The 26,654-nt window shown below is 41.7% G+C and overlaps 3 protein-coding genes across 6 annotated transcripts; 2 read left to right on the forward strand and 1 right to left on the reverse strand.

The window, feature by feature from the left end:
- Window positions 1-1,128: 1,128 nt before the first annotated feature.
- Window positions 1,129-9,947, reverse strand: TXNL4A (thioredoxin like 4A). 2 transcript variants are annotated; one of them, XM_032102012.1, is made up of 4 exons: window positions 9,512-9,600; window positions 8,101-8,178; window positions 2,543-2,646; window positions 1,129-1,831 (listed from the first exon to the last, which is right to left on the reverse strand). In XM_032102012.1, the coding sequence occupies exons 3-4, from the start codon at window positions 2,584-2,586 to the stop codon at window positions 1,660-1,662; spliced, it is 216 nt and encodes a 71-aa protein (XP_031957903.1). In that variant the 5' UTR covers window positions 2,587-2,646; window positions 8,101-8,178; window positions 9,512-9,600; the 3' UTR covers window positions 1,129-1,659. The 2 variants fall into 2 exon arrangements, with proteins under 2 accessions (XP_031957903.1, XP_031957895.1); XM_032102004.1 differs by lacking the exon at window positions 8,101-8,178 and adding an exon at window positions 9,841-9,947 and having other exon boundaries at window positions 1,231-1,831; window positions 9,512-9,685.
- A 19-nt stretch (window positions 9,948-9,966) lies between these two features.
- LOC116440784 (probable 2-ketogluconate reductase) lies at window positions 9,967-18,441 on the forward strand. Of its 2 annotated transcripts, XM_032101942.1 has the most exons (8): window positions 9,967-10,063; window positions 10,892-11,196; window positions 11,727-11,968; window positions 14,077-14,461; window positions 15,700-15,871; window positions 16,704-16,882; window positions 17,611-17,707; window positions 18,086-18,441. In XM_032101942.1, the coding sequence occupies exons 3-8, from the start codon at window positions 11,774-11,776 to the stop codon at window positions 18,240-18,242; spliced, it is 1,185 nt and encodes a 394-aa protein (XP_031957833.1). In that variant the 5' UTR covers window positions 9,967-10,063; window positions 10,892-11,196; window positions 11,727-11,773; the 3' UTR covers window positions 18,243-18,441. The 2 variants fall into 2 exon arrangements, with proteins under 2 accessions (XP_031957833.1, XP_031957842.1); XM_032101951.1 differs by lacking the exon at window positions 11,727-11,968 and having other exon boundaries at window positions 9,968-10,063.
- Window positions 18,442-18,542: 101 nt separating this feature from the next.
- LOC116440796 (probable 2-ketogluconate reductase) lies at window positions 18,543-24,780 on the forward strand. Of its 2 annotated transcripts, none has more exons than XM_032101964.1 (6): window positions 18,543-19,706; window positions 20,010-20,394; window positions 20,893-21,064; window positions 23,063-23,241; window positions 23,450-23,546; window positions 24,393-24,780. In XM_032101964.1, the coding sequence occupies exons 2-6, from the start codon at window positions 20,013-20,015 to the stop codon at window positions 24,547-24,549; spliced, it is 987 nt and encodes a 328-aa protein (XP_031957855.1). In that variant the 5' UTR covers window positions 18,543-19,706; window positions 20,010-20,012; the 3' UTR covers window positions 24,550-24,780. The 2 variants fall into 2 exon arrangements, with proteins under 2 accessions (XP_031957855.1, XP_031957863.1); XM_032101972.1 differs by having other exon boundaries at window positions 23,450-23,580; window positions 24,393-24,522.
- Window positions 24,781-26,654: the final 1,874 nt, after the last annotated feature.

Consider the following 26,654-nt stretch of genomic DNA (forward strand, 5'->3'; position numbering starts at 1 on the left):
AAGTTGGGCCAGCAAATCCATTCACCCCACTGGGAGACCGCACCCACAATAGTCTGTCAATTTGGGGGCCCCTCAGTTCAAGAGAGACAGTGGTGTGAGGGAGGTAAAACAGAGCCACCAAGATACGGTGGAGTACAGCAGATACAAGATTTGAGAGAAATCTGTTAGTTCGGCCTTAAGGAACAACCGTGGCTTTGTGCTGCCAACCACTGTCCCAGGGCAGAGCATGGGGAACAGACACTTGCTGAAGGTGTTGTACACCAGTTACTCAAGGCAAGCTGAAACACAGAAAATTCCCATTAGATGCAAGGAACACCTTTTTCAACTATGAAGGTGCTGAAACAGCAGAACAGGTCTTCCAGAAAGGCTGAGGAATCGCCATCCTTACAGAATATGGAATCATCAAGGTTGGAAGACACCTTGAAGATCATCTAATCCAACCAAGATACTCAACACTGGACACAATCCTGGGCAACCTGACCATGTGGAACTGACTATTCCTGGGAGACTGATGGTCCCTTCCAATATAAATTATTCCAAAATTAATAATCACTCTAAACCAGATTAACTTCAGCAGAAATTGAGACCCTTTTACTTCCTTGACACTTTCTAAGTCCTCTAAAACACTTGGTAGTAGAAGTAAATTCTACATTGTCTTGTAGCAAACTGGATTTCTCCTTTCTGGAGAAAGAAGTTTGCCTGGCTTGGTTTTAATTAATCTGCAAATATGCATGTATCAGTTCAAAAAACAAACTCCCACACAACACAAACTCCATTACCATAAAAGTTGTCAGAAATGCAAATGGAAATTTCAAAAGCTATGCCACAGTGGAATCCAATCCAAGTCTCCCAAGTACCTGTGCATTTTGGTGTACCCTTAGACAAACTGGAGGTCAAGTGACAGCACGGCTTGTGGTTTCCTCAGCTACTGTCTGCAGCCAGCTCCAGAACTGAAATTATGCTTGGGCACTGCAGAAGTCAGCAAGTGTTTCAAAGTGTGAGTACACAACCACCATGGAAAAGGGGTCCGGCACCACAAGTCCATTAAGCTGATGGGGGTGTGGTGATGTGCAAAGTCATGGGAGATGTTTTGTCTGAGCTTTGCTAAATATTAATAAATGCACCGTGTTTATTCACATTTTTAGTGGATACATGGGACTAGTATGATATGCAAGGAAATCCTGACAAAAGTAAGAAGTCTTCATCTTCAACATTACAATTTGCATCCAATTACACCTGTCTTCATTCTCAAATTTAATTAGCTGAAAAAAATTAGGGTAAATAATTGGAACACACTATATTCTTTTAAAAAAGCTGTAGTATAGTTTTCCCAGACATTTGTGTAATGAAAGCAAACAAAACCAGTTGAAATGTTTTTCTGCAAACAGGCTGTGTACCAAAATACATAATACCAAAAGGACAACAAAGGATAAAGTCTTTAAAAAATAAAACCCCAAAATTCAGCTACAGTCAAGACAGTTCCAGGCTTTGAGTCTTCTACTTTTCAAATAGAACTCAAATCTTTTAAATAATTCAAATTATGCTCAAAATTCAAGGACTTGTAGGGTTTTTTCTTTTAATATACATATATGTACACACATACACAGAAATAAATTTAAGTGGACATAGGATTAGGAAAAAAGGCAGCCCAAAGAAACATCAATATCTGTATTTAGTGGAATAATCTTTTGGCGATACCACCAAACCTCGACCTTTGCGGGCTCCTCTATAAACAGTTTCTATAATGTCAATCATCTCCTGCTTATCTTCCATTGCCCAGTTGATCTTGTTGTTATTACCTGTACCTAAATCAATCATGATGTGTTTGTTCCTTTAAGGAGAAAGAACAACAAAAAACCCAAGTTAATATGGTATTCAGAATTACTATGGTTTCAGAAAGAAACCTCCTTTCCCCCCCAAAATGCTTTGTAGGATCAAAGGAAGCCCTTATAACATAGAGAGGCTTGCAAAACAAGCATTAAAGGAAGAGTATCCACTCCTCTCACTCAAGCTGACATTTTACTGCCAATTTTTAAAGCAAGAGTAAGGACTCCAAACATGGCCCCAAAATGGCTACTCAGTGCAATTATCCTTCAGCATACTCCTTATTGTTTGTTTTTCTTTCCCACTACTGTCTATCTCCAGAGACACTTCCATGCTTGTCAGTAGAACATTTTATCTCATCAATGTAGAAACCCTAACTCCAAAAAAACCTTATTACTTCTGATTTATCTTGAAAGCAAGTTTGGCAAGCTTGACTGCTGTATTACTACAGTATTCTCTACAGGAAGTTTGAGATTTAAAACTAAGAATGGACAATAAACCCAGTTTCCTCTATCACTAGTTTGCACTCTATTATCAAACACTGTTACCAGGCTAATTGGAAAACAAGCTATTTTCCTATTTAATCAGTTTTCTCTTTTGTAGAGCAATGAAAACATAGGCATCAGCGTGCTACTATACATTTGGAAATGATCTGCTGAGACACTGTATTTGACAAACAGAAAGTTTAAATGAGTTACATTCTAGAACCATCACATACCTGAAGAAAAACATGACAGTACAGGGATCATACAACTCGTACATCTTATTGAAGTCCGGTACTTCAGTGATGTCCACCAGATAAATAACAGCAAAGTTTTTAACCTAAGCAAAAGAAAACAGGAAATACAAAAGTGATTATTTGATATCAGTGATTAAAAGACATAAGCTTTCATTTTTAATCAGTGATATTACTGATTAAAAGACATAAGCTTTCATTACTGTAACATTTATTTTCCAAATTATTAAGTCATAAAATCACAATAAACAGCCTCGCTTTTATTTTTAACCACAACAACCAATTAACATGGAAAATATTTTTAAATATGCCAAGAAGCTCATTTCACATCCAGTGTCAACTGGAAAGATACTATGCTAAATCAACATCCAGAGAAACAAATGCCCTTTATATAGAACTGAGAACTCACAGTGACATGCACAGCTCTAAACAAGAAGAATAACTGCTTTGTGCAAGCCAAACTGACACATTTTGCCTCTGTCATCAGCTGCTTATAGACTTCAGAGAATTAATGATCTACAATGCCCTGGTGCCTGCCTCCAAGCATTTTTCCCCTTCTATAACATCCAGTTTGTCTAACAAGACTCATTAAATGGAAATGCAACTTTTAATTTAAGAACTGGAAGCTTTTTTTGAGAGGTGCAAAGCTAAAACTTAAAAGTGTAATTGCTAAAGAAATAAGACCTTGATGAGAAGCTATCGTCTGGACAATTCTGGTAAAAACCAGCTTTCATTTTGCAGTTACTCAGTTAGATGCACAAGAATCCCTCCCCTCTAGAGTGACAGTCAGTGCCTTCATTCCTGCAAGAAAACGACCTCGCACTTTTGTTTCCTAGACATAGCATACTTGCCATTAAGCGGAATTAGGGGAAGTTTTGGTTTCTTAACTTAGCTCATACATGCACAGTAGAAATTAACACACACACACATTAAGTTCTAAGTCAGAACTCACCCAAATTGCACAAACCTTTAACTGTAAGGTATATTATCAAATGCTCATGCACTACACCATGAGTGCACAATTGCGCCTGCACATCCTTAGTTACATGCTAACACAATTTTGGTCCCTCCCATTTGACTGCCCAGAATTACTAGCCAGAGGTTAACACTTGTGGTCTAAGATCTATGACAAACTCACTGTTCATGACAGTACTGCCCACTTGTTAATTTTGCTATCAAAAGTCTGGAAATGCTATGATGAGTATAATATCTGACTGATGGAACACTTTTTTATTTTAGTTCACAGAGCAGGATTAGTGTGTATGAGGAAAAATACGATACATTGTGTAGCCTGTATGTAGACATCCTGGCAGGCACATTAACTGAGAAAGTATGGAGATGTTTATTTACAAAAAAACACTCAGAAGAGCAGAGTAAATAAATTTTTATGGACTTCTGCTTCAAGACAGTTTCGAAATCATAAAAAATAATCACACTTCAAGAATGTAAGTAAGTATTACTATCAAAGAAAGTAAAATCTCTTCTGGAGTGAAACAGCATTTAAAGTTTTTACTGTGCTTTTATGGAGCCAGTTATAGTCCTAGATTCAGTAAATATTCTAATGAAAACATCTCATTTAAGCCATGTTCTAAATCAGGCCAGAGGTAAAAGCCTTGTAAACTAAATTAGTCATAATATCAAACTCTCTGAAGGGATCCTCCATTTCAATTTTACATTAAAGACTTCTAAGAAGCTTAATGGGATGTTCAGAGTCAACATAATTTAGCTGAGAAGTGACTGAAGTTACTTCCTGGTGAGCCCTGGTAGGCAAAAGACAGTTGTGGGGGTTTTGGTCCTTTTTTCTAGAAAACGAAACACCTGAGGAGCCCTTTTCATTTTATCCTATCATTACTTCTTCCACCCTGCTGGCATTTTTAGCATCAGCAGCACACCTTCACCACATGGGGAAATTTCTACAACATGTTCAGCAATTTTGACAGAGCACACAATCTTTGAACAATTACTTAATTTGGAGCTTAGAAAATTATTTTAAGGTAAACCTTGCATTAATAAAACATTCTTAGGACCCGTTTTGTTCGATGAAAGATTAGTCCAAGGAGATTTAGATGTTGCCACTCCAAAAGCACTCCTAAACCAAAATTTTACTTTCAAGAACCCTGTACTCCAGGCAGTACTGGAACAAAAAAACCTTTTAAAGTTAGTTTGACATTATATGCATTTTATTTAGTTCAGCTGTTGCAGAACCAGAAATGCTTGTCACTAGCAGTGATCATCAACAGCCTAGAATTTCATACAAGAGAAACACACTATACAAGCATTAAGTTGTTATATAAATCTTACTAAAATTAGGACTGGATCACTCAAATCACTTTTGCACAGCACATGTGCAAGTCATCACCATAATCCAAGCATCCAAGACATTAATTAAATCTTCCTTCTCTCCAACCTACTTTTCTAGAAGTGAAATTGATGACAGTCACCTGCTGAAAAGCTCCTATGAAGTCTAAAGCAGACCTTAAAGGTGGACTCAAGTTTGAATACAAAACTTTAAAAGTGGCTCTATTCTTTACCCCTCACTTTCCTAATTTCAAATCTGGCAAGATCACTACTCCAAAACGAGTTACCGTGCAAGCACACCGAATGAGGGTGTGCTTTGTTGAGTTTGGACACTGGCTGCCAAGGACAGCAGCAGGAGATTGGGCTTCAGGCCTAAGGAGGGACTAGATAAACACATGGAGAGAGTGATGCAGAAGAACTGCAGTGGCCTATTTAATGTTAAGGGGCTCTGCCAGGCTAGGCAAGCTTGTCACCAAGAGACATTTTATTTCAACACGAGACAAGCTTTGCAGAATTACTCAAATGCCTCTTTTTGCCAAGTATTGACCAGTTTTAGAGCCTGAAGAAACAGTTCCAGTCTCAGACACAATATTGGAGCCAAGACAGCAGCAGTACAGAGCAGCATCTGAGCCGGCTTCACACACAGCCAGCTCTAATTCACAAAGCTTGAGCTTAGGCTTCAATTTAAGCAAAAGCAATTCAAGTATTTACGGATTCAGACTGCTCTCGATGTGCATGGTTTGTGGAGACAAACCAAAGGTTGACCTCTCCCCACTGGGACGTGAATCCATTGCTCAGACAGAGCTGTCAGTTCAAAACCTACATTCCTGTACAAAACAGGCTTTGCTACCCTGTCAAGGCAGTGGTTGCTAGCAAGTTTTCTTTCTGACTTGTGAGTTGTAACTAAAGATACAGTATGGAGACCTCAAAACAAGAATAAAATGGAACTCTGAGCAAGCAAACCCCCCTAAATACAAGCAGTTGCAGTTGTTACAAGGGAGACTACGCTGAGTTTGTTAGTACAAACCAAAATTTTACTGTAAAGACAATATGATAAAAACCTTGTGGTATTTTAGAAGTTGAACATATAATAACACAAGTTTATTCTGAAAGTGATTAACCTCATAACATACACTAAATACAGTAAATTTGTTGCAGTAAGTCAACTGCTTTCTGAAGAAAAACAAAATCAAAACTCTAGTGAGAGACTTCATTTTGGACAGCACCTCACTTTTGCAACAACTGAAGATAAAAACATTTTCAGAGACAGGTATTAACTATTTCTGACACTCCTGACTTCCTTTATATATCTTTCAATTCAAAACTTTCTCTGCCTTACCAGGCCATTGGAGCTGCTGTTCATGGGTACAGGGTAGAGTAGGAAACTTAAGTCAAACAGCAGCATGGATTCAGAATTTTATGACTTGCTTTCACAGGTTGGGCTTCAATTTTGCTGGTTGTTTTCCCCCTTCTCCCCAATGATGGTAGCTTCAAAAATCAACCTAATAATCTACATTACTGAGCACACATGTAGAAAACCCAGAAGTACACTACTGCCTAGCCACAGTTACAGGCTGTTTTAATACTTGACAGAACTGGATCTGCCTGAGGACTACTATGAAATCTCTAAACTGAATGGCTCAAGACTATAAAGCAGAGGAATCTGCAGGACTTTTAACATCAGATAAAGACTCTATCCTATCTTCATGAAGATCACACACTTTTCTAGTAAACAGGAAACACAGATGTAGGAAAAATCATAGGGCATAGGACTCATTTGTCCTCTGAAGTTGTCCCCCCAACTTTCTTCATTAACAATATCCTTTTAAAAATAAATAAATGCATTCCTACAACATGAAATTGACACAGAAATATGATTCATGACTAGGATGAATAACAAAAATCACGAAGTTTCTTGAAATTTCTGTCAGAGGTAAGTAATACTCCTCTTTTTTTTTTGAGTTAAGATTTCAGCTGCCTTTGAAACGCAAACCTTACAGCCCAAATATATAAGGAAATCTGAAACAAGATCTAAGATTCCATCTTCTTATCTTCCTAACCAGCTTCTAGACAATGGGTTTTTTCTGTTTAGAAGAACAGAACAGTTCTTTATGGACAAGAAACTCGCAGGAAAAAAATACAGGAACTGAGACTAGCTTTTGCAACAAATCACTCGAGTTGAGGGTGGCTGGCAGACTTGCATTACTGACCTGAACAGAGCAAGTACAAACTTGAAAGTCTGTACCAGCAATATTTATTTTAATTTTTTTTCTTGCTAATTATGTTGTAAGTTTAGATGATAAATTTCTAGGGCAAAAGAGAACATTATACTGTCAAGAGCAATACTTGCAGCTAATAATTTTGAAAACTACAGACATCAGTAAATGGATTAACTTTGCTCAACTTTTAATTACAAACACCAGTAGCTAAAATAGCAATATGCTTTTTTCTATAGGTACCTCTTTCCCTGTCTCACCTTCTTTTCCTCTCTCACTTTTCATGTAACCTTAGCAGAAATGCAAAGGCACAACTCATGTTTGAGGAAAGGCCAGAAGCTATTCACATTTCTGATTATGGTTAAATAAATGCACAACGTTTGAACAATTCTCCCTAATTCACACTCATCCAATACAACAGTTATCTGATTTACACTATTCAGTTTTAGATAAAACATTTCTTAAACAAGGTGTATTAATTTAGTGAACCAATCACTGTATTTCAGGGGATAGGTTTTTATGAGTTTCCTTTAAAGAAAAGAAAGAAGTGTATTTTTAGAAAAGGTCTTTAAGACAAAATTTGTGAAACTCAATTCTTGTTTCAATCAATGTTTGATTGAAACCCTGACAAAGCAAAAAAACCTAGTATCTTACAATTGTGATTTGTTTTGACATTCAGTGAAACCTTCCTTCTTTTTCATGTAACACTGGGGAAAAAACCCAGTAAACTGCAAGTGGAGTACATTTCAGTGGAAATAATCGACTTTGTACTTTCATACAGCATTCTAGTTTATTTTTCCCCAAAATGATTCAAGCAGAAAAAAACCCTGTTTTCCTGTCATAAAGTACAGGAAACTCAAAAACATACATCCCAAAAACATGCTGCAGTCTAAAAGAATATTGCACCAGGATAACGAATGTAAAATATGGCTACACTGTCTTCAAATGTAGCCTGCAATTACAGCACGTTAACATTCTGTATTATTCTCTAGTATAAACACCTGTACAATTGGAACTTTTACTCACTCTTTAAAACAGCAGAGATCCAAACATGGCTTGTAAGCAAGAGGATGAGGTAGGATCTCCCCCTTTAATTTGCCATTTCTGCAGAGGGAGATTTTTAAATAAGAAGTTACTTTGTTCTTTCTTCCCCCAGTCACCCCTAGCTGCCAGCAGGTCTGCCAAACTGCCAAGCATCCTGCCACAAGTCCATACTAACAGTATCTGAGAATAACACTCCCACCAGGCTGAATACAAAACAACTGAATTAAAACATGTCACAACTCTTTACTGCATTCTAATATGTCTTAACACTTGGCTGTGGGTAGAGATCTTTCATTGTGGGGATTTTCAAGACACAAGTTAATTTAATTAAAAAAAAACTTTAGAAGACAAAGGAGCGCACGACAAAAACAACTCCATGTCAAGCTATGCAGCATGCACAGAATTTTATATGAAGGCAGCGAAATTGTGGATGTTCCATTCCTGGCAGTGTTCAAGGCCAGGTTGGATGGGGCCCTGAACAACCTGATCTAGTGTATGACAGAGCAGGAGAGTTGGAATGAGATGATCTTTAAGGTCCCTTCCAACCCAAACCATTCTATGATTTCTATGATAGCTGGCACCTTTTCCTACCCAAGTTACTATTTCTGATTCAGATTTTTTTGCTTCTTTCTTGATGTGGTTCAGTTAAAGAGCTGTCAATATTCTACGTCTATTGCTACGCAAAACCTTTAGCAAATATATGAAAAGGTCAATTATAGTTGATTGTGTATTTTAACAGTCTAATTTTTCCCGCATATGTATCTTTCTTAAGCAAGTGACCAGCTGTTGGTAATCATTCCGTTTCCATCTGAAAACAGCTTTGGAGTCTGGCTCTTAAAATTTAATTCAGTCCATGCAAATCAGTGGAATGCTACTGGTCTCCACGCATAACATCAGTGACAGATTAATATCACTGATAGATTAATCAGAATAATATCAATGACAGATTAATCAACACCATCCTGCATATTTTTAGTACTTCACCATTTTCAAGAGCCAAAATGAAAGTAACTTTCCAAGTTATTCAAATGGAAGCCTGAAGGACTACACATTTCCACTGTAAAGTGAGAGTGCTGCGTTACGTGGAGCCGCAGCTGCCCTACCACCGAGCATTGTTTCTGCCTGAATGCCGATGCTCATTCAGTGACGGGTTATCAACAGGCAGCAACCTCGATTTCTGAACATCTGCGATGCTCTTTTCGCCTCCCAGAACACTGCAAACATCAGGGCAGTCAGTGACTTTAGGAGACGCTCGTGAAAGCAAACCACACAGCTTCCCCGCTGCCTCCTAAAGCTAGGATACCTGTGCAGAACCCCAGTTATAACCTGCCCCAGGCTCCAAGCAAGCCACGGGGAACACTGAGCGCAGAATGAACCGAAAGCTCCTGTTTACCTTCTCGGCGATGCTATACAGGACCTCATCCATCTTCATGCACGTGGGGTCCCAGTCGTGCCCGAAGCGGATGACCACGACCCGGTCCTCCTCCGACAGGATGGCCTGGTCCACCTGCCACCCATTGTGCAAGTGCGGTAGCATGTACGACATCCTGGCGGCTGGCTGGCGAGCCTGCGGGACGACAGGGATGCCCCTGGAGCTGACAGTCCGCCCTGCCTGCCCTCCCCCCGCGCCGCCCCCCGCCCGCCCCCTCTCAGGACCCTCCCGGGGCGCCGGCGGGCACCGACCGCCAGCACCGAGCCCCGCCCGGCCCGTCCCCAGCGCACCCCGCGGGCGTCCTTCCCTCCGAGACACGGGGCGGCGGCAGCGCCGGGACGGGCGGGAAGCGGAAGGGAGGGCAGGGAATGCGCGCGCGCGGGGACATACGCGCTTCCGGCACAGCCGCGCTGCCCGACGGGAGGAGACCCCGCCGCCCGCGAGCCGCGGGTGCGTCCCAGGGGGAGGGCCTGTGGCGCCGCTGGCCAGGGACTCCCGCCTCCCCCCTCGCAGGTGGGATGTGGAGCCATGCCGTGGGGATCGGTGATGCCGGGTAGCACAGGGAGGACGAAACAGAGGTCATAAGAGCCCGGATCTCCGACTCTCTGCTGCTGACCACTCTATGATGTTAATACATTCCCTGTACCTCCATGGGATTTGATCAAAGAGATATGCTCAGAGAAGCTGTAGATGCCCCATTTCTGGTAAAGTTCAAGGCCAGGTTGGACGGGGCTCTGAGCAACCAGGTATAGTGAAAGGTGTCCCTGCCCATGGCAGAGGGGTTGGGTCTAGATGATCTTTAAGGTCCCTTCCAACCCAGCCATTCTGTGGGTCTGTGCTATTGCACCTCCTGGTTGTGGAAGGTTTTTGTCGGTGTATTCACCCACAGCAATGACAAATTTCATGCCCCACCGCAGACCCGCCCCTGCCGTGGCAGCTGCACTGCCCAGCCACTCCCAGGCTCGCACTTGGGTGCCATGAGCTCTCCCGTCGCTCTGGCGACCAAAAGGCCACCACGGGAGCACACTGGGCAAACGTTCCAGTGGAAGTGGTCAGCAGAGAAATCAGCGCATTTCAGCATTGGGTTCCAGAATCGAGCTGGCCACTGGCATAGGCCATCCCAGACCGGTCTGTTTCCTTAATTCCACAGTAGACACTCATTTAAAAGGTTAGATTGCAGCAGGCAGGGAGAAAAGCATAGTTTCCACTATAAAAATTCCACACAAGGTGCAGCTTGGGCTGTAGAGAACAATGTGAATTTGTGACAAATAACTTTGCCCCACAATTGCTGAGCTCTCCAGAAACTATCCAAGTCCTCGTTTTGCTTTATCGTCTTTTCAGGACGTCCGGCGGCGGGAGAGGAGAGGAGAGGAGAGGAGAGGAGAGGAGAGGAGAGGAGAGGAGAGGAGAGGCACCCCGGTCTGACTGCGGACAAGAGCAGAGGCAGCGGGGGCGGTGATCCCCGCGCCGGAGCTTCCTTGGAAGCCGCCAGCCCTGGAGCCGGCGGTGCCCGCGCAGGGCGGGGTTAAGCGAGCGGGGCTGGGCAGCAGCGGGTGTGCCCAGAGCAGGAGCTGTGAGCTCTCGGCTCCCCAGCTGCCGCCGGATGGAGCTGTGAAGGGCACGTCGCTAGAAAGAAACCAGCCCTGGTTAGTGCTTTGGTTGTTCTTCGGGTAATCAGTCTTCTTCTTTAGAAGAAGTTAGTGGGAGGAATTTATCCTGGGTAACGCAGGCTGTTAACTTTAGTTGAAAACTGAGCTAGGAAAAATTACATAGGTTTGTTTTGCTGTGATTTGGGTAAGTCCAAAGTGATACAGCAGTGCCAGCCAACAAATCTGCGAGTAGGGAGTGAGTCAGGCTCCACAGATGAAATAAGGCCAGCTTCAATTAGCACTGAAGTTAATACTTAAATGTAGTCCTTCTTATTTGCCCCATTGTCTCAATCTAAGTAATATTTGCAAAGTTTTCTGTGCAATGCCAAGACCGGAACTTAGTACACTTACTTTATATCAATGAGTTATATATGATTATGACTGTTGACCTACATGGTAGCATCTAGTCTTATGTAAATACAAAAGGAGTAGAGACAACTTTAAAAAAAACCAAACAAAAACAACAACAACTTTGTGATCTTGCAGATGATACTAGTCCAAAACCAAAATTGTCATATCCTTGACAGGTGTTACATTTAGCACACTGGACAAGACATCTGATAACTGAATAATTATGTTCAGGAGCAAAGCATTCAGTCTGTTGAAACTGGTTCCCTTGGTGTCTGGCCAATCAAATTTGGCTTACAAATTTATTCATCAAGTTATTGCTTCTCATGGACATCGCTGTCACAGAAGTGTGATTTACAAACAGAGGTACAGGACACACCCATGTAGTGCTGGAAGACGAACAATAAATGCTGAGACAAAGGTTGGTATGTGGAGAGCCCCCTTCCTTCTGCAAGGTTCCTTTAAGTGTTTTTAGTTTCCTGCTATCAGTGTGATTTTTTAAGATTGTACCTGGGACGAGCAGAACACCAGTTCTTGAACACAGTGCTGCAGGCAAAGAATGGGTCGTGTGCGCATCAAACACAGCTGGAATGGTGGCAGGCTCAGCATGCCTGCACTCGTGAAAAGATCCATCACATGCCACTAGCCTGTTTCTAGTGCACCAGCTGGTTTGTTTATAGCTAGAGGCTTCCTCATGGGTCACCTTTCTGCTTGCAAAGGGTAGGATGTGCTTCCAAAATGAAAGTGTGGCTCTGCCCATCATGGGTGGTGTATTGTAATGGGGAGGAGGTGGTGATGAAAGCAAATGGAGTAATACAGTGCTGCCTCGCTGGCATCTGCCAGTCACTTGGTCATGTCTGGTGCCCAGTTTTCCCTGCTTAACAGCATAAGGTTTAGCTGTCATCCAAGATTATCACTACTTAAGCTGGACAATGCCATTACAATATGACATCAACTCCTCCTTTTTTCTATGCATCATTCATTCTGGAACACAGATCTAGTTTATCCTAGTGATGTTGTGTGATACTCTTAAGAAATGCAGACTATACCTGGGGAAATTTGCACAGTTTTCACAACCCTATGGGGCTGGCAACTCCACCTGGCAAAAAATTAGATGAGATGTGTACAAAAACATGGTCTTCCTTTGCAATTTGGTTTCACCACTCATCTCATTGCTTTGTTTGCTGCTGTTGAGAACCAGATAGTATTATCAGAGACATTGTGGTGAACTGCAGATGTGTCCTAGTATGGAGGCTCCTTCAAGCCCGTGTACAGCAGCCAACTGAAACTGAGGCAGAAATGCACATCAAGGCCAGGATAAAGCAGCGGCACTGGTGTTGAGATTGTAAGCATTTAATAGATGCAGTTGGGATAAGTCTGAGTTTGCTCAGAACAAGGGTAAATATGGTTCACAAAAACTTCCAATCTACATTGGCACCTTTTTGTTACAGGTTTGAGTTCTGGTTACTCACAGAAGGCTTTTGTGAGAGGAGTGAAGCAGCAGGACACCTCTGGCCAGCACTGTGTGCCCATAATAAATCAGCATACTGCTGTGGAAAATTGTTCTGATTCAGTTAGCACAACATCAGGTTTCTGGACACAAGTCTAGGACATATGATGGGATGGAGACCAAAAGTCAGTGGAGCACAGCAAAAAGAATTGTAGGAAATTAGGCACACCTATTAAGATATGCAGCAAATCTTCAACTACCATTTTTGCCAATAAGAGGTTAAATTAAGTGTTTGGTTATCTGTGGAGCCCCTATCTTATTGCAGGGCCCAGTGCATTTGCAGGAGTGTTATAGAGAGGACTGGGCTCAAAACTCAGGGCAGAGGAAAGTTCTAGCATGAAGGACTGTGTTGTCAATGGTACCACCTCTAGTGCTCTTCCTCACTGGTTCATATAGGCATGGGTGTGCTAAATTTTGCATGAGGTAAGTTCAGGTACAGATCTGAATGTTTAAAACACTGAAGGCAAGCAGTCTAACAGCTATCCAAAGGTGGCCCTTCATTGTGCAAATTTGTTAGACCTCAACCATCCCTGGCAGAAGTTTGTCGGACCCATCTGGGCCTCAGTGCCACCCTACACTGCCTGTGGCTTCACCAACCATAACCAACAGGCAAGAAACTTTGAGTAAATTTCTAGTGGCCTCTGTTTCATAGTAGTGCTTGTAGAAAGGCATCGGTGAGTAAGCTACCAGAAAAGCTGCTAAAGTTATATTAACTCAATATTGATTCAGGACCAAAGTGAAACTCTTTAAGAAGAACACCTTGTAGAACTGGATTTTGATAGAAGAGTATGGATATTCCTCGGTGTTATAGTCTAAATCAGCACTTGGTAAAAGTGCTTGGAAGTTGTGTGATGTACCACACTAGTACCAAGTGACCGTGGATTAAAAGCACTATTGAGTTCCATCAGTTTCCTGATTTACATGTGTGAATTTAAATGGTAACTTCTAAAGGAACGTCATTGCTCCTTTCAGGGTGTTCTCCTAAATAAAGGAGTATTTTTTCTATTTCCCTGTCACAGGTCATGGCAGAAAAAGAGTTGCCGGGTGTTTTGATTCTGGATATAGGAGGAACTCATGGTGTGCTAGAAAACCTTGCAGCACTTTTGAAGAAACACTTTCACCTTATCACCATGAAGGAATTTCTTGGAAACAAAGAAGAAATGAGCAAAAAAATCCAATCTGTTTTTGTGTTTGAGTGCAGGCCAGTTATTGACCGTGAGCTTCTAGAAAGCCTGCCTAATTTAAAGGTAATTGGAAACTCTGGGGTTGGAGTGGATCACTTAGACTTGAAAATGATCTCAAGCTTTGGTGTAAAAGTGACCAACACCCCACACGCCGTGGCAGACCCGACAGCAGACATAGGAATGGCCTTGATGCTGGCCTCTGCCAGAAGACTAGTCGAAGGTAATGTTGTAAATTTTCCTGGTCCTACTACTTCTTCTTAGCTGCTTCCTTGGCATATCTCACTTTTTCTGTGATAGAAAGATGAATGATGTGTCTGAATCAACATTTGGGATGCTCTTACAGGGAAAACTTTTCAGAGGCATCTACTTTTCCTATGTCCCACTTCTTTTTAGAGCAACAGTGACAAGAGTGAGGCTTTTGTCTAAATTATGCACTTGAAAGTCTTGTGATATCCTGTTTGGAATAATGCCTGGGGCTTAATTCTTCTCTGGCTGTTCACTGGGGGGGTTGTTTATAGCTGTAAAAACTGAATACAAAGTGCATCCAAACTGAATGTCACCATTTTCCATTTCTCCTTGAAAGAAGCATTAGGAGCTACAGGATGATACAAAGTATTAGTGGCCACATCTCCAACTCCAGAGCAGTAATTAGTACAAATTCTTCTTTTTCCTGCCTCTGTGATGAGTTTGTCTAAACCAATGGATTGTATTTCCTGAAGAGCATCAGCATTATTTTTGAAATAGATGATAATCCTTTTGACAAAGCTATTTCAAACTGTACCACCAGCATTAGTTTGTGTCCCTAAAAGCAGGTTCTTTCCCCACATCCTTGCTATGCAATGCCTTTCTGGGGAAGGAAGGTGTCAGTAGAGATTATCACAAGAAGCTGCCTCTGGCTTTAGGGACTCATGGTCTTGTCACTGCCGCTCCACCCCTGACCATGAAATAACATCTCTTTCCCCATGATGTTTTCTCACTATTGCATCTTATTGAACCAGAAGTTCTTGGTATAGAAGCTCACAGAGACCCCTTGCTGAGCTGGAATTTGAAACATTCCCCTTTACTCAAGCAGTGAGGCTGCTTTAGGTTGTGATTCAGGAGAGAAATGGTGAGATTTACCCCAGCTAAAAGAAAGTGAAGTCAGTGCTTGCAGGGTGGTGTCAAAGAAGCCATTTTTGAGCTTCCAAGAAAACACACCAGCTGTGGAAGAGCTAATTCCCCAAGGAGTCATTCCTTCCAGCACAGTAGCCAGCCAGGATCCCACTGTGTTACTGGCTTCAGGCCTCAGTGCAGGAATTGGCACCATCCAGGCCCTTCTGTAAACTAGTCAAAGTCAACAAAAGTGTTTTGTAAGGGGTGCTCCAGAGCCCCACTGCTGTGATGGTGAGAAACCTTTTCTTTCCCCCAAGCCTACGTTTATGGGTGATTTGTACCCATTCAGCATGTGTTTACACACAGGCTGCCAGATCGTGGTGTCTCCAGACACGAAGTACTTTGCTGTTGACTGGCTGGGAGTGGAAGTAACCAGAGCGACACTTGGGATCATTGGGATGGGCAGCATTGGATACAAAGTGGCTCAGAGAGCCAGAGCCTTCAACATGAGGATCCTGTACCATAACAGAAACCGCAGGTAAAGACATCTGGTTTCTGTGTTTAATTGTCCAGGGGACAGTAATGGAAGCCACAACTCTGCTCTGTCCCTGTCCTTCCTATGCACTTGTGGCAGTTGTAAGCAGTGTGACAAGCACCAGCGTGTCACCACTTCCTCACTTTGGCTTCCACCTGCTTCCCTCCGGAAGCAGTTCCCCCTCACCTCCTGCACTTGCCCTACCCTGGTTAGCCATTACCAGTTTGAAACAAGGGCCATGTAAGCATTCTGGAGATGTTGCCCAAGCAAACTAGGTCTTGTGCCCTCGTGGTGTCCCCTGTCCTGTCAGACTCCTCTTCAGGGTTCTGGCACCATCCCTGTTCTTCCCAGCCAGCCTCCTCAGCCTAGCCAGATCATTCACCACACAGGCACCCATGACAAAGGTCTTAATTTCTCATGGATTTGTAGTTCCCTTTCTTTCACACTTCACTTCCTCTTCATTTCTTTTCAACCACAAGTCCTAACTGGCATGTCAGGCAAGGAAAGACTTCACAGGAATTGGCATGGACACAGGAGAGAAGAGTGGGGTCTGACTACATCCCCAGTCTCCTAACCTGATATTGCCTGTGTGCTTTGCTTTCACATATACATCACTCCTCCAGTGTCCCACCACTCCTTTAGCCTCTTGTTCCCTGTAGCCCACATCCTTTCTGCATCCATTCCACCACCTGTGCCTATGAATGACTTACCCTTTACCTTGGCCTCAAACCTCTCAGTTTCTGTGCTGTTCTGGAACTCTTCTAGGGCTGATTGATTGTTAAACTCAGTTCGAAATAGTTGTATCAATTTGGGGGTGTGTGCATTTTTCCTTCAGAAGGAAGGAGGAGGAAGAGGCTGTTGGTGCCCACTACTGTGCAAAGATGGAAGACTTGCTGCAGCAATCTGACTTTGTTATGTTGGTTGTGAACCTGACTCCTGAGACTCGCAAACTGATTGGGAAAAAGGAGCTGGGGCTGATGAAACCCACAGCTACTCTCATAAACATCAGCCGAGGTAGGAGGATCTGAAATCACTGTTTGTGGCTCCACACTTAAGGTTGTGTTTTGTCTCATTGTGTTGACATTTCCCTCTCCAACCTCAGTCTGTGATATCCCTCTGTTGTTTGAGTCATGAAGTAGCTGGCAGTCTACAAATGGGTGACTTATGTGGATCATATGCTGTCTTCAAAGGTCCTATGGAAATTAGGGATACTCAGTAGGTGATTGGTTCTCTTTAGCCTTATCCTAGAGAAGTGGTTTTTAGTGGAAATAACTGAAAGGTTTATCATCAACAGGGAGAACGGGATGCAAGAGAAAACATTAACATTTGGAACAGCAATGTAAAAGGAAGCCTCACATGGGATGACAGATCTGTTGGCACTGAAAAAGCGTATGAGAGAGATTATTGTTACAGTTAACAAAGCAGGGATAAAAGAGTGGAAAGTCTGCAGAGACTAAATGATTTGTTTATAATAATACAGAAAGTGTCAAAAAAAGGAAAGGACCGAAACTGGTCTCATCCCAGGAAAAGCCTTATGCAGTGGACCATAATCATACTATAATTAAAGATTAATAAATAAAATCTTTGGTTTGTTTGGCTAATGATTATTAGAAAGGCATTCTGCTTTCTAACAAGATGAAGATCCTCTAATTTTTTCACTTGACCCTGGAGACCTTCCCCACCTCCTAGGTAAAAACGTGTTCATTAATTCATCAGGATATCAGGATTTCATTTCAATGCAGGTGCAGTTATTGATCAAGATGCATTGGTAGAAGCTCTCCAGAATAAGGTTATTAGGGCTGCAGCTCTGGACGTGACAGACCCTGAGCCTCTGCCAAGGTAAAGAAACTTGTTTCCCATTCTGTTAATCTGAAATGTTTTAAACTGTGTTCAAAGTGTGCTCATAATCTTGATCTCCAAGGGGAGATTAACTGTGTAAGGGCAAAGCCCCAGCTTGTCTTGCACAATCATAAATAAATGACAAGTCATTCCTCTTCCCATATCTGTCGGTTCTTTGCCAGCCTGACTCATGGGCCAGGCCACAAGTGAGACTGATGGAGAGGAAGAAGAAATGCGTAAGCAAGCGTCCCACAGCTTTGTGCTTTGGTCTCAATGTGCCATTGCTATTTCCTGAGGTTCAGTTCTTCACAACTAGCATGGGATAGCAGCAGAGTAAGTTCCCTGTGTAATACATTGTGTTCTTTGTGTTTCTTCCAGAGATCATCCTTTATTGAACTTGAATAATGTCATCATAACCCCGCACATTGGAACTGCAACAGTCCAAGCCATCCGTATGATGGCAGAAGAAGCAATAGCAAACATGCTGGCTGTTCTCAATGGCCAACCCATTCCAAGTGAAGTATTTCCCAAATGATGAGTGCCAGATGATCCACTAAATCTCCTGTGTATGGGAAGGCACTATTTCTTACCACTGTTAAGCTAAAGAAAAGCAACTTGTTCCTGCACTGCTCATCATGGTGGTGCAAAACTGTCACCTTACTAGACTTGATCTGTTCTGTTAGTTACAATTCCGAAAAATAAAGTGAAATTAATAAAAGAGATTTGTTAAAAGATTTTAACTGAGTAGTTATGCATTTTGATACCTTCAGTCTATTTCGATGAGTACCCATCTTCTGCTCCCAGTTCTTGTTGCTACATAACAATAAGCAAGCGCACCAGGCAGTTTGTGTAACGCTCTCAAATCTGTTGAAGATGAATGAGCATTGATTCCCTGCAGAAATTTGACTGTATCCTGAAACACTTCTCAGCCAATATTGCAATATTCTATTTTTATATAAAAACACTGAAGAAATGTTCTTTGAAGTGATCATAGGCCTAAGGTTTCCTAATGTAAGAGCCCTGCTTCATCTACATGCTAAAGCAAAGGCAGTTGTTGAAAAAATGTCTATTTTTCATGAGGGGATCTTTTGAAAACCAAAATAAATCCCAAGAGATTTGGTTCCCCCATGCAGAAAAAAATGATGCTTTTATCTTGACTGGCCATGAAAGAATGGTAGAATTACCATTGAAATCACATGGGTGAGGGCATAACATGAAGCAAAATTAGTGATCAGTCCTGACTTGCAGCCCGGAGCCAAGCTTCTTCTTACATTCTCTTTCCTATTAGCGATCAACAAATTCAGAAAATTCAGTGAAGTGGTTGTCACCTCCATAAAATCAGAAAGCTTTTCCATTATTTTGCAATATGGTCAGGCTCCCTGAAGGCATGGTAAAATGAAGGTCTAGTACAGGAAGTGTAGACAGGTCAAGAGTTAGACATTCAGTTAGAAACAGTGAAATAATACTAACAAGGCAACAGAATTGCTACTGGATTGCTATTCTGAGAGCTTCAGCCATTGAACACTGTCCCCACAGCTCTTCCCAAAAGTGCTACAGAAAATCAAAGGTAGCTATAAATAGTCTGTCAAAAACCCCTAAAATAATTGTCAGTTCACAGACCCTCTTGGGACCAGATGGTCAGGGATTCTGGAAAAAAAAAAAAAAAACAAACAAATAATTTAGAGTGCATATATCCTTGGAAAACACTTGCTAAGCATCTACTATTTAGTTATTTTGTTAGCTTAGGAAAAGGCTCTGCAGTCACTGGGGTCTCTTCAGGACAGGAGGCTGCAAAAATGTCAGCAATGAAGCATTTAAAAATTAACCTGGTAACTCAAAGTTCATGATGAAGCTATGCAATCTATTTTCATGAAGTAGATTTGGTCCAACATTTTTCTAAAGCACTTAGGATAATTTGTGATTTCAGGGTAGCAAAGGAGATTTATTGCACTATTTACTGCAGACTGTTCATGGTCTGAAACCAAGTAATTACTGAGAAGTAAGTGTTGTGTTTTGAGCATGGTAGCAGTAATATGAAATCTTAGAGATCACAAAGGACAGAACTTGTTCAGACTGGTTATGTGAATACCTCTGTGTGTGTGTGTGGACACCTTGTGTATAATTGGTAGTATATTTAAAAGAGCTGCTTGCTTGTCTTGGTTTTCTTACTTTCCTATGTGGTTTATAAGATCTCTTGTCATAAATGTCATGAAACAGGACATGGCAGTGATTATTTTTGAAAATGTCTGGAAATAGTAATATGTCTTTCTCCTGACACTTTGTGTCTTTCTTCTTTGTGCAGATCATGGAAGGAGGAAAACTACCTTGGCTTTTGGTAAATGAAATTGGTGGCATACGTGGGATATTGCATAGCCATGTGCCATTCCTGAAGAAGCATTTCCACCTCATCACCATGAAGGAATTTCTTGAAGACAAAAAGGCTGTAGGTAAAAAGGTCCAAGCAATCTATTTGTGGTGGCACAAACCAGTAATTGACAAAGAGCTCCTCCAGAGCCTGCCAAACTTGAAAGTGATTGCGAATTCAGGAGTGGGGATGGATCACCTGGATCTGAAGCTTGTAGCTAGCTTTGGTGTGAAGATGGCTAATGCTCCACGTGCTGTTTCCAGCAGCACAGCAGATACTGGGATGGCTTTGCTGCTAGCATCTGCTAGAAGACTAGTGGAAGGTAACATCTCAATTCTTTTGTGGCTTCTAAAAATCATACAAGATTTACCTGCCATTAATTTGACTTTTCTTAGAGAAACTAGCAAGTTGTGATTTTTAAAGAAGTCACACTTTTCTTTCCAAGGAGAGTGGCAAATGTGAAGAGGAAACCCAATATCTAGTGTTGTTCTCCGTATGATATTTTCAAACTCTCCATTGTTATTGGCAATAATTATTTTGATTGTTGATGAGGAACAGGGCAATATTTTCCTAACTCTAAAGCAGTAATAAACTTTTTGGAGAGATTACATCAAAAGGCTTTTTGTAATATGGTGAGAATAAATTGGATTATCATATATACATGTAACAGGGAAAGATGATACATTGGGGAGTTACCTTGGATAATACAAAATCATGTGTTTGTAACCATTAAAAGTGTGCTATAGTAGCACAAGTCCAGACTCTTTTGCCTTGTTCCTCTGTGTTGGACTCCATTCATATTTATGTGGTTTTCTTGCAGTCCATAACATTTCCATTTCTTCAAGTACGGAGTACTGTGAAGCTGATATTCTGGGAGTTAAAGTTGCTGGAGCTACTCTGGGGATCATTGGCATGGGCAGCATTGGATATAAGGTTGCTCTGAGAGCCAAAGCATTTGAAATGAACATTTTGTACCACAACAGGACACGGAGGTAAAGATGTGTCTTGACCCTAGTTGCAGGAGAAACTCTTCCAGATAGTCAGTATTTTCTTTTCAAGGAATTATGTCAGAAATATAGCAAAAAATGAGGGAATAGGGCCTAGATTAAAACAAAAGAAAAAAAAAAAGAATGGTTGCCTTAAATCAGTCCTGTAAAGAGTTACTCGGTGATTAAACACTTAGAAACTTAATTTAGGTTTTATATTAGAAATTTCAAGGTTTCCTGCAGAAAAATGAAAATCAAGCTTATACTTTTTTTATTCTTATAATATCATACTATAGTGACAACATAACTCTATTTGTTGTCCATTTTTTCTACATATTTTGAAGTTCAGGAGGGATATTATTGAAGCAGTGGCTGGAAATTAGGAAACATGTATTTGGCACAATATGATTGAGAGCTGTTCTTGAGAAAACCTTGTTTCTTCTCAAGCCAGTAGGAATTTTAGCAAGTATTTAACCGGGTTTCACCCTTTTTTCTAGTCCCTCCTAGCTTGTGTATCTGGGAATCTGAACCTTGTTAGACATTCAGCACAGGGGCTCTTCAATTTTAAGTGAGTAGGACCTCCATGTACAACTCGTGTCCTTTGCAATCAGGCAAGGTGCAGATAATGAGCAGAATAAATATTTACTGCTATGAACTATGACCTATCCTGAGAGAACTTTACTCCTCTGTGACTGAAGGGAGAAGCTGCAGTGCTAGGATGTGGCTTTCCAGGCTTTTCTCCATAAGTACTGCAGATGGAGGGAGGGCCACTGCTTTAGCTAGCCCTAGGCAAATCACAAGGGTGAATGAGGCCAGAAATTTTTAGCCTGCTTGGCATTCTTGTTTCTTCAGAAAGACAGCTGAGCAAACTCACATTTAAAAGAAGTGCTCCTTAAGATCTTTCAAAATTTCTTCACAAACCACAAAGAAAAGATTAAAAAGGAACTAATATCTTTACTCTTTTTTTATGTGTATCATCATTAACTCCCTCTGTTTAATATTTTTCAGTCTTTAAAGTAATATTTATGCAAGAGTGCTGTGATGAATGAGCAATGCACAGTGCAACAGAAATTAATTAAACCTACTTATTTTAAAGTACAGTAACACTTCCAGCTTGTGTGCTGAATCAAGATGCACTCTGCATGCTGCAAAACTGCCTGCAGTTCCAATCTGATCTTTTTCCACTTACTCTCTGGTCACTGGCCTGAAAAAAAAACAGTGAAGTGCATTTGTTAGGAGACACATGGGTCAAAGTTACATTGAAGTTATTTTCTTAGTGTGACCTCTTTATTTCTAGGTTAGGGAGTAGCTAACTTAAAGCCCTTCTCTTGCAATCAGAAGCAGAAGATTGTACACATGATCCCCTATCATTGCTTCTTTATTTCCCAAAGTTCAGGCAGCTACATTTACAAAGAACATGAGAAATGGCAAGTATTCTTTTGCACTGTGAAAAGTTAAAACTAAAAATGTCTCTATTGTGGTAACTTTTTCTGCTGAACACTTATTCTGTGAAAGTCCTGGGGCAGCCAGGAGACTGGCAAAGAGCTGCCTTGCTGATGTCACTCATAAAAAAATTGCAGGCTTACTGGGAGTGCCAACAGGATGAGGACCACTGCCATGCCCAGAGCTTGCATGGGTGATTTCTGGTGAATACCATTCCTTTGGTTTGAGCACTGACTGCATCCTTTGAGGTGCACAGGGGATCCTGGAGAATGGACTGTGTGCTGCCATCTGCTTCAGTGCTCAGCCATAGTTCATTTGCAGACTTCATAAGAAGCCCTTGGGACCCTGCACTGGAATGGCTGAGAGGCAGGCATACAATCAATCCTGTGCTGTAGGGCTTGAAGCCTTCCAGAAGGATCTAAACACCCAGCTGAGAGTAAATTCACCTTTGTTCACCACCTGTTTGCTATATGGATGTGATAATCAGATCCTTTAGTTTGTATACTGGTGACATCATTGAAGAAAATGTTTCCATGACTGAAATGCTTTTTTCCCTACTAGGAAAGCTCAAGAGGAGCAAGCTGTCAGTGCCACTTACTGCAAAAGGATAGACAGCTTGCTCCAGCAGGCAGATTTTGTGATGGTGGTGGTGAGCCTGACACCTCAGACACACAAGCTGATTGGGAAAAGAGAGCTGGAGCTGATGAAACCCACAGCTACCCTCATTAACATCAGCCGAGGTACCATCCAGATGCATTGGCCAGCTTCACAGTGTGGTCTAGCTCCTGCTGTGTTCCACGCAGCACCGTGCTGCATCCAGCACAGCTGGTGTGCATGCCAAGGATGATCAGGCATGGCAGAAATTCCCCCCTATCCCCATCCCTTCTCTCTTCCCTCTCTGCTCTTTGCCTGCAAGGTGCACTCAGAGACACTCTTATTCCACACCAGGGGCAGTAGTTGACCAAGAGGCGCTGGTGGCAGCTCTGCAGACTGGTGTTATCGGGGCCGCAGCTTTGGATGTCACCTCCCCAGAACCACTGCCCAGGTTTCCATCTCTGCTTTTTTCTCAGGAAGGATGGGTGAGCCCTGCTGAAGCCAGAGGCATCCTTGCAGCAGGCAGGAAGCTGGCCGAGGCAGCCCCCCTGCCCCTGGCATGAGTTTGGATAAAAGTGCCATGAATATGAATGGAAGGCAGCCCAGATGTTGGGGCTGGTAACAGACCAAAGGGAAGCCCGGGAGCCAGAAAACAGCAGGAGGCAGGGAAAGCATTAAACCCAGTGCTTAGAATTACCCTATGAAGCTGCAGCAGCGCTTCACTTGCAAATTGCTTTAGTAGAAAGTACAGTTTGCCAATTTTAATGGGTGGAGGCTGCTTGAGGCCTAAGACCTGCTGCATGGCCCCGAGGTGTCCTTCTCCACAGGCTTCTTTCCACAATACAGGGCTGAAGTACTGCAAACCTCCTGGGCCCAGAGACTGCTTAGCTTCTGTAAAAAGACTGCTCTACCAGGATGGTGCCTTTTGGAGTTAACTGTGCTGGCTGCATTTTGGGTTGGGGGGAGTTTGGTCTAGTTGTGCCTGTGTGCAAATAACTACAGCTCAGACTATTGTGTAGGGTGAATGTGTCAGGAGGGTTTAATCCTCTCTTCTGACATAGTTCAAATTGCTGCCTCATGGCAGAAGTGTGTTTCTGGAGAAAAGAGCAGCTATGAAATCTTTGTATGTCCTATTACAGTCCAAAATTACTTCAATATAGGTGGTCAGGTTCTCTGGGTCTAAGTGGACTTGTAAAGTTGTATCAAATTAACTTTAAATAAAAAGCTCAAACAAAAGCTAAAGTAAAACTCCTGTTAGATGAACAACAGTAGTTAACTCTTTTTTCTTTTCTTCCAGAGATCATCCATTGTTAAAATTAAAGAACGTCATTATAACACCTCACCTCGGCACTAAAACAGACAAGGCCAGCTACATGATAACGGAGGAAGCAGTTGAAAACATATTAGCAGCCCTGAATGGTCTCCCCCTACCCAGTGAAGTTCTCCCTAGCTGATGTGTGAAAGAATATCACATGTCTTTTATTCTTCTCTTTCTCTCTCTTTTTATTCTTATCTTTCCCCTCCACATCAGCTCTAAAGGTCTTTTTAAAAGCAAGGATGTCCATCCACCTCACTAAAGCTTGGAAGGAAACCGTTTGCCGCCACCCTCTCAGTTGTTGCTATACTTCTGTTGTCTAATCCAAGTCCAAAAGACAAATAAACCAACACACAAAGTGGCAGTGCTATGCCTTTTGTTATGTAGTGTGACTTTATGAATAGTATGATTATTTATCAGTAAAATTTATAGCAAAGTTACCATTAAGTGCAGGCAGGATTTTGCCTGGAGCCTTAAGAATCTTTACAGAGCCTTTGTCTTGCAGATGGTTGTCATGGGTGCTTGCCAAAATACACTTCCTCCCATCAGTTTAATGTATGATGCTGTTACCAACTCTTGAAGGTCCAGGAGACAAGACATTGCAGCTTTTCAGGTGCAGCAATTCTTGGCTGTCAAGAATTTCAAGACTGCCCCAGGTACCTCCTTGCTCTCTGAGGTACAGGTGCCCAGTACACCTTTCATTGTGACCTGTATAACCTTGAAAAAATAAGTTAAATTTATTTAAAAATAAAAGGCTAAGCAATAAATTACAGATCTGAAAAACAAGGTTACAATAAAATAGAAAAGAGAAAAAAAACCCCTTTACTTAGATCAATATCCTAAAACTGCAAAAAAACACACAAGGTTTTTGCACATGCAAACTTTTCTTGAGAGGTGAAAAAGCAAACAAAATAGGATACAGTACTTCACTTCTACTTAAACAATTGTACATGTTTGGCATTTGCTTGGAGTTTTACTGCTACTTCTGCAGATATTTCAAGAATCTGAGCTGATTAGTTTCAGAAGTGCTCCCTGCCAGTGGGGTGCTTTAGAGGGGAAAACACAGCTGCCTGTCAGTCACTGGAGTGATGAGTTGATTCACACACAATACCTTCAATCTCATGATTACTGAAAGTGGATCAAAAATGCAGTGGCCACATGAGAGGAGAGATGATCCATTATAGTTCACTCCATTGATTCAGGTTTTTTGAAACATTTTGATGTGCAAAAAGTACACAATCTGGAATAAAGTGCTGCTACAGAGGTCTACTGGGAAAGGTGGCCTTACCCACAGCAACCAGATGGGCAAGCGATAACACTTTATAATGGTTTATAGCCACTGAAAACAAATGCATCAGTTGGTTTGGCCTTGCCTGAAACAACAAGCTCATGAATACAGATTTCCTGCCTCAGCTTTTTTGTCCTACAAGTCCTGCTCACATATGATACTGTTTTATAAAACATAATGCAGACATAGGAGATGTATGTCTTTATCCAGCTTCATGCTTAAGCTAGTCTGTACAACCCACCTGGGAAATGTATACATTACATTATACAAAAGTCTCTTAGGGTAACGCAATACTTCAAAAGCCTAATCCTAAGAAACAACTATTATGCAAGCATCTTACTAACACTGCAGGCATCAGCTCACCCTGCAGGATTACATGGGCACCAATGGCAGTATTTAATGGTGGGAATGAAGTCCACAGATTGTGTAATACTTCTCTCTATATACCCACAGACCTTACTCATTTCAGAGTGCTCTGTACAATGCTGGTTTATCAGATCCCTTTCTATAAGCAAAAACTTGCACACAGCAATGATGTACACACAATGTAATTCAGTTTAACACACTATAGTCTACAAACTAAATCTACTTAAAACATGACAGTGCACTGGTACAATTGACAACTGTCACATACAGTGCAATACAGATATATCTTCTGTAGAGATGTATCAGCTCCTGAACTATAGCTTGAAAATTGGATGTTCAAGTTGCACAAAACAGCTTTGAAACCATCTGATTCTCTCCACATCTAACCATGTAACACACCCAGTTTCTTGACATTTGATATGCATATCCTGGATTTTTGCTTAGAGTAACATTCCTTTGACTGTTATTTTTTTGGCTTCTCTGACTAATTCCTCCTTCAATTTGTTCATTCAAATTTGTGGATTTGATATACAAAGGAACAAATTACTGTGTTGCCCTTCCAAAGGTTTATCTTCAAGACTAAAATGTGG

This window comes from Corvus moneduloides, chromosome 1 (genome assembly GCF_009650955.1).
Source record: "Corvus moneduloides isolate bCorMon1 chromosome 1, bCorMon1.pri, whole genome shotgun sequence".
In the NCBI taxonomy this organism is placed as follows: Eukaryota; Metazoa; Chordata; class Aves; order Passeriformes; family Corvidae; genus Corvus; species Corvus moneduloides.

Bases quoted from the DNA above. Each gene is read 5' to 3' on its own strand.
- TXNL4A (XM_032102004.1), bottom strand. From the start codon at position 9,664: ATGTCGTACATGCTACCGCACTTGCACAATGGGTGGCAGGTGGACCAG. The intron at 2,647-9,511 runs GTAAACAGGAGC...TCTTTTGCTTAG, and splicing joins TGTATAGCATCGCCGAGAAG to GTTAAAAACTTTGCTGTTAT. The intron at 1,832-2,542 runs GTATGTGATGGT...TTCTCCTTAAAG, and splicing joins ACTGTCATGTTTTTCTTCAG to GAACAAACACATCATGATTG.
- LOC116440784 (XM_032101942.1), top strand. From the start codon at position 11,774: ATGTTCAGGAGCAAAGCATTCAGTCTGTTGAAACTGGTTCCCTTGGTG. The intron at 11,969-14,076 runs GTTGGTATGTGG...TCCCTGTCACAG, and splicing joins CAATAAATGCTGAGACAAAG to GTCATGGCAGAAAAAGAGTT. The intron at 16,883-17,610 runs GTAGGAGGATCT...ATTTCAATGCAG, and splicing joins TCTCATAAACATCAGCCGAG to GTGCAGTTATTGATCAAGAT.
- LOC116440796 (XM_032101964.1), top strand. From the start codon at position 20,013: ATGGAAGGAGGAAAACTACCTTGGCTTTTGGTAAATGAAATTGGTGGC. The intron at 20,395-20,892 runs GTAACATCTCAA...GTTTTCTTGCAG, and splicing joins TGCTAGAAGACTAGTGGAAG to TCCATAACATTTCCATTTCT. The intron at 23,547-24,392 runs GTTTCCATCTCT...CTTTTCTTCCAG, and splicing joins TCCCCAGAACCACTGCCCAG to AGATCATCCATTGTTAAAAT.